At 31.9% G+C, this 14,261-nt stretch overlaps 4 protein-coding genes across 5 annotated transcripts; 1 reads left to right on the top strand and 3 right to left on the bottom strand.

Annotated features, from left to right (window-relative positions):
* Positions 1-904: 904 nt before the first annotated feature.
* Positions 905-4,888, top strand: LOC126772191 (asparagine synthetase [glutamine-hydrolyzing]). Of its 2 annotated transcripts, none has more exons than XM_050492441.1 (2): positions 905-1,127; positions 3,103-4,888. In XM_050492441.1, the coding sequence occupies exon 2, from the start codon at positions 3,106-3,108 to the stop codon at positions 4,759-4,761; it is 1,656 nt and encodes a 551-aa protein (XP_050348398.1). In that variant the 5' UTR covers positions 905-1,127; positions 3,103-3,105; the 3' UTR covers positions 4,762-4,888. The 2 variants fall into 2 exon arrangements, with proteins under 2 accessions (XP_050348398.1, XP_050348397.1); XM_050492440.1 differs by lacking the exon at positions 905-1,127 and adding an exon at positions 2,221-2,413.
* LOC126772263 (uncharacterized) lies at positions 4,888-5,707 on the bottom strand. Its single transcript, XM_050492553.1, has one exon. The coding sequence runs from the start codon at positions 5,612-5,614 to the stop codon at positions 4,988-4,990; it is 627 nt and encodes a 208-aa protein (XP_050348510.1). The 5' UTR covers positions 5,615-5,707; the 3' UTR covers positions 4,888-4,987.
* Positions 5,708-7,018: 1,311 nt separating this feature from the next.
* LOC126772227 (protein farnesyltransferase/geranylgeranyltransferase type-1 subunit alpha) lies at positions 7,019-10,831 on the bottom strand. The gene is made up of 5 exons (XM_050492498.1): positions 10,469-10,831; positions 9,532-9,655; positions 9,271-9,361; positions 8,522-8,661; positions 7,019-7,698 (listed from the first exon to the last, which is right to left on the bottom strand). Exons 1-5 carry the CDS (start codon positions 10,599-10,601, stop codon positions 7,194-7,196), a joined length of 993 nt encoding a protein of 330 aa, XP_050348455.1. The 5' UTR covers positions 10,602-10,831; the 3' UTR covers positions 7,019-7,193.
* A 780-nt stretch (positions 10,832-11,611) lies between these two features.
* LOC126772282 (pupal cuticle protein C1B-like) lies at positions 11,612-13,773 on the bottom strand. The gene is made up of 4 exons (XM_050492575.1): positions 13,606-13,773; positions 13,034-13,210; positions 12,283-12,438; positions 11,612-11,714 (listed from the first exon to the last, which is right to left on the bottom strand). Exons 1-4 carry the CDS (start codon positions 13,615-13,617, stop codon positions 11,619-11,621), a joined length of 441 nt encoding a protein of 146 aa, XP_050348532.1. The 5' UTR covers positions 13,618-13,773; the 3' UTR covers positions 11,612-11,618.
* Positions 13,774-14,261: the final 488 nt, after the last annotated feature.

The following is a 14,261-nucleotide window of genomic DNA, read 5'->3' as shown; positions in this document are numbered from 1 at the left end:
TGACGCAATCACATTAGCAGTGTATAGGTAAATTATTATGTATCTTATGCACAACGCATTAATAAATGAAATTCAGTTGTAATAAGCATTGTCGCAATTTTTAACGTTAGACAAATATAAATTACGATGCGGTACCTTTTCATTTATAAGTACTTATTTAAATATTTGTAAATGTTTTGGGCAATTAATTATAAGTTAAGTTTTCTGTTTTTGGATTCTTTATTGATCACGGTGTCATATTCTCTAAAATAACAAAAAGATGATGCAATACGAATACAGGTGTAGCTCATATATTGCATCATTCTTTTTTTTTATTCTAATACATATGCTACTTTCACTCTCATTATTACTTAAATAGTTCTATCTCACTCATTTCCTAGGATGAATGTTACCAGATGAGCGTTTTCCCACTATTCGTCTAAATAAATTTTACATTGAAAATGATCAGAATTGATTTAATATAATGTTTATAAAAATTTTGTTTTATAATAAAACTTATTAAGCAAAAAGTAAGTGCTGGTGAAATCTTATGTCACTGGGACGAACCATTCTGAAGATTAAGAGAAGAGACTCTTAAAACCTGTAGTTTAAACATGGCTAACAAAAATGGCTCTATTTAAAGGTATTAAAATGAAACCATAGACAATTTAGTATTTTTAATGATTTTACATATTCCTAACGATTATTTAATTGATTGATTATTCCTTAAACATTCATGGCAATGATCTTATAAGCATTTATTGTCAGGTACTCATTATAACGATTTATCCAAAATTACTTAAACAAAATGGTAGCAATTTTGTGTCACAATTTTTTATTTACCAGCACATGTGAATAGCATCATAGCATGGCAACCCTGTATTATGCCAATATGACATATTTGTGTCGATGTCGATTTTTTGTACATTACACGTGTGTCTGTATCTTTAACAACTAGTAGTAGTACATTTTAAATACGAAAACAGTGTTTCGTAACTAATCGGTACTTATTTAAAGTAACCTAAAAGATTTTGAAATAAGTATATTTTTAATAAATTATATTTTAAACTGCTACGTAAAATTTTAAACAGCTGTAGATTAAAACGTTAACTTCGATCTGAACGAAATCAATTTCCGGATACTCAAAGGTAATATTAGTATAATTATGGGTTATAATTCAAATTTAATCAGCTTAAGCCGCCAACAATAAAAATGCTAGCTCTAATATAAAAAAAACATGTCTGGTACATATATATGTATTATTAAATCAATCATTTTATTGATTTGCGTTAATGTGTATTAAAATTAAGCATTCACATTTATACATAAACAAAATGTTAAATTGGGTTTTTAATATAAATAATTCAATGTTTTGGAAAATAATAAGTATTGGTAAGTCTTGATATTGTTAACAATATTTTATTGAACTATTTTGGTTGAAGGAAAATATCATGACATTTTGTTACATCCAGATGGTGCAAAAAAAACCGGTTTTAAAAATATTTATATATTCAAACAAGATAAAATATAAGTAAACCAATTAATTTACAATTACTTAACATTTTTATTTAAAAATAATTACATAATCGTAATTTAAGGCTTATAAATTAAAAAAAAAAAACTTTATAAAAATATCGTCTAAAATATATTCATAACTGTTTTAAACTAACTACGCGTCCCCGTAGTAGTCCCTAGTACGTAGTCCCCAGTTAACATCTTTAACAATCAGCGTCATATCTAAGCCAATTTACACACAACTTTATTTAATTAGAGGTACAAAATCTTGCTCATGAATCACCCGTCCATTGGTAAAAACCGTATGAATTTGTTCAGTAGTTTTTAAATTTATCACGTTCAGCCAGACAGACAGACGCGGCGAGGGACTTTGTTTTTAATATGTAGTAATATAATAAAAAATGACCTATATATTCTTAGTGTCAATTTTAAATGGATTTCGCTTTGTTTTAATATAAAGGTATCTTTTTTACATATTTATAACCTGTACGATTAATTTCTCTCGATTATTGTCTATGTGATATCGCGCCGATGTCACTATATTCATCTTGTGATGGCCTCCTGAAATCTGATCGATTGCGACCACAGAGTTCCTGATGGAAACTGAATTTGCATTATATTCCTATTCACTCATAATCTATGGAAGGCAATCCGACGAAACCACATGAAGTTCAACAGCTTTACCTTATTTTCGAGGCACGATATGTCTATAATATACATTACCAATTTACAAACTCAGGGCTGCTACTGAGAGTTTCTTGACGAAGAAATCTATCAACTTTAAGTCAACCTGAGCTGGGATTCGAACTGATTGAAGGCAGCACGAATCAACTACTAGACATACATGTATAATTATAATAAATCAATATATAATGCAATGTGTATAATAAAACAATATATGTGCAATTTTGACGAGCCGGTAGGTGTGGTTGGTAGATACTTGCCTTTCACGCCCAAGGTTGTGGGTTCGATTCCCACCAAGGACAGACATTTGTGTACATGAACATGTCTGTTTGTCCTGAGTCTGGGTGTAATTATATATAGTATAGCTTTGTACAAGCTTAATTTGGGATCAGATGGCCGTGTGTGAAATATGTTCCAGGATATTATTAAAAAAAAAATGTTAACGAGTCCGTGTTAGGGACTATCGTTTCCATAGTAATATAATTTAAGCTCTTGTAACTAGTATTTGTACCGTATTTCAAATATAAATAAGCAATATGATACTTCAAGCGTGTAAAATAGTCTTTTTTAGTGGTACTTACTTGCGAAAATGTATTTTGTAATCTGTATTTCAATAACAGCAAAGGATGTATTTCGCCGAATCCTAATTGAACAAAATAATACTATAATTTTTATATCAATATACAATCGCATGTCTCTTATCGTAAATCATATTATTAAATATTTATAGTTTCACATAAATAACAGATTACATGGTTTTTAATCTGTTTTAATTGCATTGACAAAACTGTTTCATGTAGGTGATTAAATACAAAGAAAGACTATGCAAATCGTTTAAAAGTATTTGTAGTTTTAAATGCTATATTCATCACATTTTAAAAATTTAATTATGTTTAAATATTTAATAATCACTTAACTTTTCAGATAATGTGTGGAATTTGGGCAACATTTGGAACTGACGGTGGCCTGAGTGCTACTTGCCTGAAATGTTTTTCTGCAATAGTACACCGCGGACCAGACGCATGGCGAATAGAACAAGATGCAAGAGAATCACTCATTACACTTGGATTCCAAAGGCTCGCTATTGTTGATGGTCTACATGGTATGCAGCCTATGCGATTACATCGCTACCCTCGATTAACCCTCATCTGTAACGGCGAAATATACAACTGTAAACGACTTCAAGATCAATACAATTTCCCATATGAAACAAACTGCGACGTCGAGGCAATTATTCACTGTTACGAGAACTTTGGCATTACCGATGCCGTTAAAAAACTGGACGGTGTGTTCGCTTTTTGCTTAGTCGATGGAGAAAAAAGAAAAATTTTCATTGCTAGGGATCCATACGGCGTCAGACCACTATTTAAGTTACAAGACAATGAAAACGGTTTTATGGCTATTTGTTCGGAAGCCAAAGGTTTGATTGGATTAAAACAAAAGGCAAGCGAAACTTTCAGTTTAGGGCAATTTCGTCCAGGACATTTAGAAGAATGGGATATATTGGAGGGAGGTAAAGTGAAACTTAACAAAACGGAACAGTATTTTACGCCTGGTACTCCTCCTCGCTTTGTACCATTCGTATCTGAAAAAGAAATCTCAGAGTTAAGTATTTATGAAAAAACTGCTTATTTATTAGAAGCAGCTTGTAAGAAAAGATTAATGTCTGATAGACGTATAGGATGTCTTCTTAGTGGAGGTTTAGATTCTTCACTTATTACTGCTTTAGTAGTAAAGTTAGCCAAAATACACAAGCTGCCATATAAAATACAAACATTTGCGATAGGCATGGGAGATTCTCCTGATCTTATTGCTGCACGCACAGTTGCAGAACACCTTGGAACTGAACACCATGAAGTCAAATTTGATGAAAATAATGTAAAACACGAATTAGATAATGTTATATATCATTTAGAATCTTATGACATAACAACAATACGAGCTAGCTTACCGATGTATCTTCTCGCAAAGTATATTAAAGAAAACACTGATACGACTGTCGTATTTAGTGGTGAAGGTGCAGATGAAGTCGCTCAAGGTTATATTTACTTTAGAGACGCTCCAGATGCTAAAGCTGCTCATGATGAAAGTATACGTCTACTTTCAGATATATATTTATACGACGGATTAAGAGCAGATAGAACAACAAGTGCATTTAGTTTGGAACTCCGAGTACCATTCTTAGATATTCAATTTACTAACCATTATCTTAATATCGAACCTTCGTTACGCCAACCACAAAACGGTGTTGAAAAGCATTTACTGCGTAACAGTTTTGCCAACAGCGGCCTGTTACCTGACTCAATTTTATTTAGGCACAAAGAGGCATTTAGTGACGGCGTCGCTTCTGTGAAAAAGTCCTTATTCACAACGATTGATGAAATTATTAAAGAAAGATTACCAAAAGAAATTCCTTGCTATCCCGGAGTGCAACCCAATACTTCTGAATCAAAATATTACCGATACATATTTGAAAAGTCTTTTACGGACCAACATAACTTTACACCATATTACTGGATGCCCAAATGGGTGCAAGTGTCGGATCCATCAGCAAGATTTATCAAGCATTATGCAGCTTCGTAACAATATTATATAAATATTTCAGCTTAATATAGTTGCTGTACTAATATATAATTATATCTAAATGTAGGTATAACATTTATTTGAGTGTGAAATTTAATTAATTTTCAAATATATAATTTATCCTGTTTTAATTATTTTATTAAGCATAGTTGGTACATCTCTATATAAAACTACAAAGTAGAAGGAATTAATTGTGCAACAGAGTAAAAAAAAACATTAGAATCGTTTACTGATTGTAAATATCAAAATTTGTTAAAGGTGGTCTAATAGAATTGATAAAATTCGACATACAATGACAGTTACTATAAATAGGCACCGTTTCCGGAGTTTTGTCTGTATACCCTAAATAAGGTGGCGGCTCTTTTCTGATATCACGAGATTCATTAACATTTGATACTTCAGAAACAACTTTACTTAGTGAAACGAAAGCGTTACTAAGTTCACATTTATTTGTGTCTGAAGTAGATTTCTCTGCAACCTTAAACGCTTTCTCAGTGGATTTGTCAGAAAAAAACATTTCTGTCTTAGTTTCAGATTCCTCATCTTTCAAAATTTTAAAATCTTTTTGACGGCATAAATTTATGGCCATATAGCATCCTGGACACATTGCGGATTGCGGTAAAGATTGGGTTTGGTGAAGATTTTTAGCTGATACAGTTTTAGATATTTCTGTGATAAAACATTGATCTGATACTTGAATTTGCTTGTCGTGGTAATCTATAACTTTTTCTAAAGACTTTTCGTAATCGCCACAAGTTTTACAATTACATACATTTTTTGCTAATAATTGTTTTAAGTAGCGTAGCTCTTCTGGTTCGAGTATGTAGCTGGAATTTGGTATTATTTTCCACATTATGGTAGCCACATCGCTCCCAAAATTAAATTTAAAAATGATCCAGTTTTATAATTATTGTTATTGCATTCTGATTTCCTTTACCGGTTTGTATTGTTTGATGTAACCGAATACTATTAAACTGACGTTTGGATACAGAGTACAAATACATATTACAAGGTAGGTTCAAATACAAACAATTAAAAAAAACATTACAATCATCCGTGTAATAATTTCACAGTAAGTTTTTAGAACCGATTACAACAAGACCTTGAAAAGAGGAGAGGAGGCCTTTAGCCCAGCTGTGGGACATTCACAGGCTGATACGGTACGGTACAACAAGACCTAACCTAATCGGTTAGGTCTAAGTATTCATTAAGAGAATTAGTCATTAATTTACTGAATTGTACATAGGTATTGTGCATAATTCAGCAAAATATATATATCAACTCACAGTTGCAAAAGGATGCTATAAAAAGGCTTAATTGCCTTTTTGTGGTGTGGTGGTTGTCGCGTGGTGATTTGGTAACTTACCCAAAGTTCTTGGTATAAAAAGGACTGCAGCAGTAATCTCATCTATTCTTTAACCTAATTAATTATATTTATAAAATATACTATACTTTCTTTACTTTCGTTTCGTATTACAAAATTCGTATCACAAATATCAACCTATTACCAAATTATTTTAAATGGACAATGCAAAGTTTGCACTAAATACCAAAGATAATAGAATAACCGCGTCAATTTTTTGAAACAATTAACTGTCATGTAATTGACTTCGACTACATTTTTCATTAAAAAAAATAACATCTACAAAATTTCGAGTTGCCGGAAAAATATTTACCTTAAAAATAAATATAGCATGAAAAAAACTAAAGCAAATAAAAAAGGAACTTCAGTACACCTAGCTTCCAAGGCATTGAATTTCGTTGCTTAAATAAAACTAAATATAATATTAAGAATCTAATAATCTGACTTATAACGTATAACTTTACGTCTATTAACTTTTACAATACGCTGGATTTTGATTTTAACCATTGTTTACATAATTTCTCCGTCAAGGTTTTAGTATATAATTTTATTACAATAATTCTGTATTTATTTGTAGCCATTTTGCGACTGTAGACAATGTATGAGCAAGAATTGTCCAGATATAAAAGATAAATTAGTGCCGTTGTTTCAAGGAAAATCAAAAATTAGTCAAATAAAATCGAAAGAAATATGTCCAAAAGATAAACTAGCTACTCAATATTCTAGTGAAAAAGTTGAAGATCAAAGTTTAATAACTTTTCTGAAGAATAAAGATGATTGCAATTGCGAAGTGGTAGCACGTGCACTTCGTTCTAATGTACATTTGAACCTTGATTTATCAGAACAAAGAGCGAAACATTCCAAAACTAAAGATTGAAAAATAATAAACATTGGTTTTATAGGATTATGGCTTTATTTATCGAACACTGAATTAAATGTACATATATATTTAATTTTACAAGTTCCGATATACTATGGGTAAAAAAAGGTAAAATAAAAATGGTATGGTAAAAAAGTTTTGCATTTATTAATATTTATTTAGATTTATTGCTCCTTTCAAAAACAAATTTTACTCCTCCATATTATTTTGTTCTACGGGTTTGATATTTGGTATTGCCTTAATTTTTTCACTAAAATAATTCCAATATTTTGATCTTATTTTATCATACTTAGTGGCCAGGGCTTGACATAAGTCTATTGCTCTTTCGGCATTATACACGCAGCTTGACTCGCCTTTCTTCAGGTTTTCTTCACAGATATCAATGATGAATGCAAGTAAATATGGCGACCGACATTTATTTTTATAGAGCTCATCACAAAATGATGTTACAACTGCGTTACCACTTATTCCTCGCTTATCATGTAACAATATTCCTCGTAAATAATTCCATGCACTCTCATTATTTTTAACAAACCTTATTTTTTCTAAGGTGTAGCATATTTCCTTCTGAACATTATAATCGGACCAGCCCAGGTGGTTGTTCATTATGAAGTAACGCTGATTCCATGCGGAGTTGTTTCTGACATCTTCATTAATTAAAGTGTCCACAAAGTCCATCTCCTTGTCATAAAGTCTGAAATGTAAAAATATTTATTTAAAAGGTAAAATAGAAAGATAAATTATTATAATATAGAAATGCAATAAAGTTTCTAATTTTTTTTTTCTTTTTTTATTAAATTAAATATAATTACTTTTAAGAAAATGTGTATTTGACTTCATAAATTAATTTATTACTATTAATTATAATAAAGCAGTAATCGTGGTTTTATTGGTAAGTAGTAACACATTGTGTAATAATATTACATATAAATATTCATTAAATTGAACCTGTTATATGTATAAAAAAATAAATAATGGCGAAAGAATAAATATTTTTCGGTGGCATTGGTTGTTATTGCATGTTGAGGATATTTAAGATATATTATACTGTTATTTATTTATTTTGTTTATGTAAGTAAACTAATTTGTAAAGTAAATCTAATGTCCCTTGACTGATTTCAATCAATGGCCATTCGCAACTAAGACTAACCAACTGCACAGGAGTTATTACAGTACAAAATTGGGTGCAAAATGGACAGCAATCCAAGGCATCTGGATAGGAGACAAGGGTCAGGTACAGATCCAAAGATTTTACATAATTTTTAAGGCAATGGAGTGTAAGTACTTTTCTATTTTTTAACTCCAGGCTCTTATAGAGGATTCTTTGATGTAAAAACTAAATAACTTTACTGACTCGGCTATCTGACTTGGGAATCTAGAACTCATGATCGTTTTAGCCTTATAAGCTAGCCACTAATCCAATTACAATATTAATTAATTTAAAAGCCATAAATGTTCTATTAGGTAAAGTCACCACTTCTTCTTAGAGTAAATATTTATATATACTAAAAACTTACCCAAATGTCTTTATAGCCCATTGCCTGTGTTGCCAGGCATGGTAGTTTTTAGGCTCTTGTTGAAGAGCATCACGAGTAACTGATAACTCTAGAGAAGGGTCTTGAAGCCACTCAATAAGGACCCTTCTATGATGCCATACCTAAAAAAAGAACTGTTCTGTATAAATTACAAGGACCTTTTCTAGTACTGTGGTTCTGGAGGTATTAGAGCCAGCCCACTTTAACCTGATTTAGGTAAGGCAAGTTTAATTAAGTGTATCGAACAGTCAAGCATGTAACTGCCTCAATCACTATTGTAAACGAAAATAATTTACCAGGAAAAATTTTATGAAGAAGGCTGGCATCATGTTGGTCATATTTTTTTATATACTTCACAGATTAATTAATGGGTTAAGGGTGCAAAAATGTTGCTTAATTACTAAGTAAGACCAAGATTCTTAATTACGTGTTATGATCGATGACCATCACAATAATAATAATTAAATGAGTGTAAATAAAGTAAGCTTAAAAAAACAATATTTTCAAAGAGCATGCAAGAGATGGCCAAAAGTCATGATGGCTCAGTGGTTAGTTGAGTTCAAACTCAGGCAAGCATCACTGAATTTTCATGTGCTTAATTTGTATTCACCATACTTGGCAGTGAAAGAAACCATCATGAGGAAACCTCCAAACCTTCTTCTCAAAAGAGAGAGAAGACCTAAGGCCTGGGTAGGGACATATAGATGCTGTTAATTTACTTTTAACTTTACCTGATAATTCTTTGGTGACTGTTTGATAACAGCCTCAACATATTCCAATTCAGTTTTCAAATCAGTGCCTAATTCTTTAAGCAACTCTCTCCTGAAAAATGTTTTTTATTTTTTTTAATATAATTATTTTGCATTACGTAACACATACATGTTTTTGCTTATAAATTGTCTCATTAATAACCAAAATATACTAAAATCTAAAGACAGTATTTGTGTGTGTGTATTATTTATATATTTTACAGTTTTAACTTATAAACATACCTATATTGCCACACAGTATAATTGGCTGGATTAAATTCAACAGCATCTTTAGTGAGTAGCAGAGCTCTTTCAGATTTTTCATTGGTCTTTAATATAGCTCTGAAGTAGTTATACACATCTTCAACTGAAATTGAAACATTATTATACTAATATTATAATTATATATCATAGAAGCATAATCAATCACAAAGAGTATTTGCTATTTTGTTATTTTTTGACCACCAGTTCAGGAGTCAGGGCTTTTACTTTTTATAAAATGTATAAAATAGATAACAAAAAAGTATTATTTTATATAATATTATTTATTTTATATATTATTTTATATATTATTTTATATATTATTATATTATGGATATCAAAGGACCAATAGATATCAAACAAAACTAACCAAAAAACCTAACTTGTTGCCCAGATGGGCATAGAATCCAGATGGATTCTATTATATACACATATGCATACACCAATGTTTGATATAACTGTGCCAGTTTGAAGTGTACTAGTGTAATAGTAGGCACAAGGCAAGTCTGTCTCCTACACTTTCAATGTTAGCGATTTATTGACAGAATGGATTGTAAGCAGAAGTTTATACTTTTACAATCTTAAGTGTCTTTAAGTGAAAGTGATATTTTTTTTTACACATAATAGGCAAGCACTTGACCGTTGACTTGCCTGATCTTAAGCATAGTCACGGTCTAGGATGTAGCTGAACCCAGAAGGAACCCGTTTTAGGAAATATGGACTCAGGCTAAGCATTCCACAGTTTCGCAGTGCGAATAAATAAAATATATCAATCAGTTGACCTATTTAGTTGAATACCTTAATAAAAAATTAATAAAACTGTTTCTATGCCATTTCAAGGTTCCAATTTATCAAGTTATGACTATCAATTAAGAGTTCAAATTATTCATTTATATGTTTGTGAATAAACAAAACTTACATTTTTCAGAGTGTGCAATGACAACGACAGGTGTTGGACCATCGTCCTCTGGTATTGGAGTCACATCACTCCATTCTGGCCTATCTTTATAGAAAATCCAAGATGAATCGCTGTCACCACTGTTCGACATCATTTAATCAAAGAAATGTTCCAATTATATTAAGGACGACTTCTTTAAGCTTTTTGTCAAATTTTACAAGTTTATTGCAGTCGTATTCTAAAACAAGCCGCAACAAGAGCCGTAAATAAACACTATCTAGGTCGACAGTCTTAATTTGTTTGCATCTAGCTCTATAGTATAACACTGATAATTTACATCTGGGTAATAAAAGTTATACTATACTAAGTACACAGCAGCAAAATTTAATAAATGTCTTGTCAATTTGAAAAATAACAGATAAACAAATTATAGAATGTAGTTTTTGACTTTTGAGCTGTCACCACTATCATTGTCCTTGTGACAAGTTGACAACTCTACTTTCATAAATTATAATAATCTGTAGAAACCTCGCTATGCAGATTTTTGCAATATAAACACGCCTGAACTACATAGAATAAGTATCTGTAACGTAAAACTGTGACAACGCCATGATCTTGACAGGCTCTTCCAGGAGCTTTTCAAGTGTTCTGTGTTGTTAGGGCGTAATTTTGCGTGCATCAGAATGACTACAAACTGACAGATCAGCTTTAAAACCTACCTAAACATACATTTTTAGTAAATCACTGACTCAAAAAATAAAGATATAATATTAGCAAAATCAAAAAAATATAAATTAAATAACATTAACAGGTCAAAAGTTAAAGAAAATAAATGAAAAGCAATAAAAAAAACTATGTGTGTGATTGTGAGACGACATATGTGTAACTTTCTGGCATCGTCCATGAATTTTTTTACTATATTTTTAAAAACGGAATAATAACTGTAGGCAGTGACTGTGGAGTCGCGAGAAGTAGCTCAATTTCTACTTCAAAATAAAAGAGAAAAAAGTATTGATAGATTTTTTATTATTTATGTCAATAACTACTTGTAAATAAATTATTTTATTAACTATCAGGTAACAAACAAAGGAATCCTTAATAAGACACGAAACAAAAATAACAGGACCAAACAGAACCAATAACATTTCTCATAACGCCCATTTTCCCATAATTACCATCCATAGGCCAGGCCAAGTCCATAAGTATAGGTCATGTGTGATACCGCAGGTGCAGCAGAGAATGCCACGCCTAAAAGACCGGTTGCCACCTTAAATTAAACAATGTTAACAATATTTTTTATTATGACATTTAAAAACACTTAAGAACATTATACATAATATGCTGAATTTCTTCATTGGTGTTGGGTTTGAATTCGGATTGAGACAACTACTGGGTTTTTCTTACAAAAATATCACATTAACAGCACAGCACTGGAAACCTAGCGGTGTAACAAGTCCAGCGGATGGTTGTCCCTTCGGGCTATGAGAGTTCGGACTTTACACCCACACTTGTGCCTTATAATATTATCTTCATCATTATTATTAGAAAATAATAAAAGTAAAGTTAAATCGAAGATATTTACTACCGGACAGAAATTGTTTGTTGTTGAAACAGAAATCATTGAAGCTGATAGGTGATTTAAAATTTACCGTACTATATTTATATTTATAGCATTTATGAATCCTAAATATTTTAAGCACATCAAAATGGTTATACTACCTGCTTATAGATACAATACAATACCAATACCAATATACCAATACCAATTTGCTTCGATAAAGGTCTACATATCTACTTCTTAAAAATAATTATAAATAATAATTGGATCAACTTACTCTAGGAACAGGTAGAGGTGCGCCAACATGGGACACTAGAGGTGAAGCTATGCCATGGTAAGTTGGAGCGATTGCGATTCCGGGATTGCTTATACGTACATCCGCTTTGCGCACACTCGAAAATGGAGTATCTACGGCCTTAGAGTAGGTAGAAACCTAATAAATTTAATTTAAAATTAAGCATAATTACAGTACTCCACGAGGAAAATAACGATTTGTATAAAACGTTTATACAAATAATAAATATCGTACTCAGTATAAACAAATTAGATTTGCACAACATTTTCAACAATCATCGTCATATTTCAATCAATTTACGCTTAACTAAATTAATTATACAGTTAAACTTCCTTCATGAATTACTCCATACATTGGTGTAAATTGTATAAAAATATATTTGCTATTTTTTGAGTTCGCGATCAGACAGACAGACACAGCGAGGAGACTTTGTTTTAAATAATTTGGGGATAGTCTTTAGACCAGTCTTGAAAAAACCTAGAAGAATAACTCCGACGCAGGAGAATAGGTATAGCCACATAAGGCACCACATCTGATGATATCATAAGAGAAATTTCGTTAAGCGCATCTATCAAACCACTCATACTGGGGAACACTCAAACCCATTCCAAAAGATGGCATCAGGCAAATAGCTTACCATAAAATAATGCCAAATGGTGTCTTTGATCAAACAAATTGTATGTAAGTAAATATAATGTTTGTATACTTAGGACATATAATGTCGAAAACATACCTGACCCAAATTAAATGGTGATCTTAGTATATTAGAATGTTGTGTAGCAATAGCCGGTTGAGCTAGATATGAGCTGAATGGATTCCAGCCACCATAGGCATAGGAGCCATAGTAAGTGGCAGGTGCAATAAGCCATCCTGCCTGGACAGCTACGGCCACACACACCAACAATAATAGCTAAAACACGATTATACAACAAAGTCGAGTAACAGCCGTAAAGGTCTCTCACGCAGGTCGGTGGTCAAGTTAAGGTGGTTTTGCCGCGGTGCGTGTTTCTGCAGATTATTCACGCACGGCCGAAGACCACGTATGTACATCCACACACCGCACCAAATCTCTTCCAACAGTGCGTATCGGTCTGTGTCGGTCTTAAGATTTGAAGCCGTTTTGTCATTCCAAAATACAAAATGAAAAAGAAAGTATCGCTGGCGCTACACCGTAATTCGGTCTGATTCATTAATTATAAACACAATTAATTAATTAGTGATTCTTGTACGGACCTTTTTTATTGCTACAAGATAACATATTTCATTGTCTGTTATAATTATTTAAAAAAAAGTTATCAAGCTTACCTTTAGCATCATTGTTAATGTTTCTGAAGTTCGTTGTGATATGGTGTTCAAACGGGCCCGTGTTACCTTTTATATTATTGTCTGACAAATTCGTATTAAAGGGCATGTGTCAGAATACACTTATCACGTATATTTCGAATACTGAGCTTCGGTAAAAGCGTATGCAGGTGTCGTTTAACAAGGACAAAGCGTTTGTTTGTTCTAGATTTTAATGTCCGGTATGAGATAAATATTAATAACTGTTGCGAATTTTTTATTATAATATTAAATGTAATCTAGCACTATGTCAATGCTAGCTTATTGTTATATACGAATTACGATACTAATCTATCTTATACACGATAGCGAATGTTTGTATGTTTGTCATTCATTTATCCGATTTTGATGAAACTTCTGTGAGTTGATCTGCGTACGCCCGATTAAACATATATAGCAACGGCAGTCATTATCCTGCCTGAATTTGCTAGTACTTTTTTATGTAAGAGGGGACAAACGAGCAGAAGGCTAACTTGATGGAAAGTGACTACCAACACCCATGGACACCTGCAACACCCGAGGGCTTGCAAGTTCATTACCGGCCTTTAAGGAATGAGTACGCTATTTTCTTGAAAGTTTCTATATCATATCGGTTCAGAAAAGTCGCCGGTAAAAGCTAG

Source organism: Nymphalis io, chromosome 12 (genome assembly GCF_905147045.1).
Source record: "Nymphalis io chromosome 12, ilAglIoxx1.1, whole genome shotgun sequence".
Classification (NCBI taxonomy): Eukaryota; Metazoa; Arthropoda; class Insecta; order Lepidoptera; family Nymphalidae; genus Nymphalis; species Nymphalis io.
Note: the sequence above shows the minus strand (reverse complement) of the source record. Positions and strands in the feature narration are given on the sequence as shown.

Excerpts from the sequence above, each read along its gene's own strand:
- LOC126772263 (XM_050492553.1), bottom strand. The coding sequence starts at position 5,614 with ATGTGGAAAATAATACCAAATTCCAGCTACATACTCGAACCAGAAGAG.
- LOC126772191 (XM_050492440.1), top strand. The coding sequence starts at position 2,339 with ATGTATAATTATAATAAATCAATATATAATGCAATGTGTATAATAAAA. Across the intron at positions 2,414-3,102 it reads TGTGCAATTTTGACGAGCCG|ATAATGTGTGGAATTTGGGC; the intron begins GTAGGTGTGGTT and ends TTAACTTTTCAG.
- LOC126772282 (XM_050492575.1), bottom strand. Across the intron at positions 12,439-13,033 it reads CACCATTTAATTTGGGTCAG|GTTTCTACCTACTCTAAGGC; the intron begins GTATGTTTTCGA and ends TAAATTTATTAG. Across the intron at positions 11,715-12,282 it reads CACCTCTACCTGTTCCTAGA|GTGGCAACCGGTCTTTTAGG; the intron begins GTAAGTTGATCC and ends GTTTAATTTAAG.
- LOC126772227 (XM_050492498.1), bottom strand. The coding sequence starts at position 10,601 with ATGATGTCGAACAGTGGTGACAGCGATTCATCTTGGATTTTCTATAAA. Across the intron at positions 9,656-10,468 it reads CATTGCACACTCTGAAAAAT|TTGAAGATGTGTATAACTAC; the intron begins GTAAGTTTTGTT and ends TTTCAATTTCAG. Across the intron at positions 9,362-9,531 it reads TATACTGTGTGGCAATATAG|GAGAGAGTTGCTTAAAGAAT; the intron begins GTATGTTTATAA and ends AACATTTTTCAG.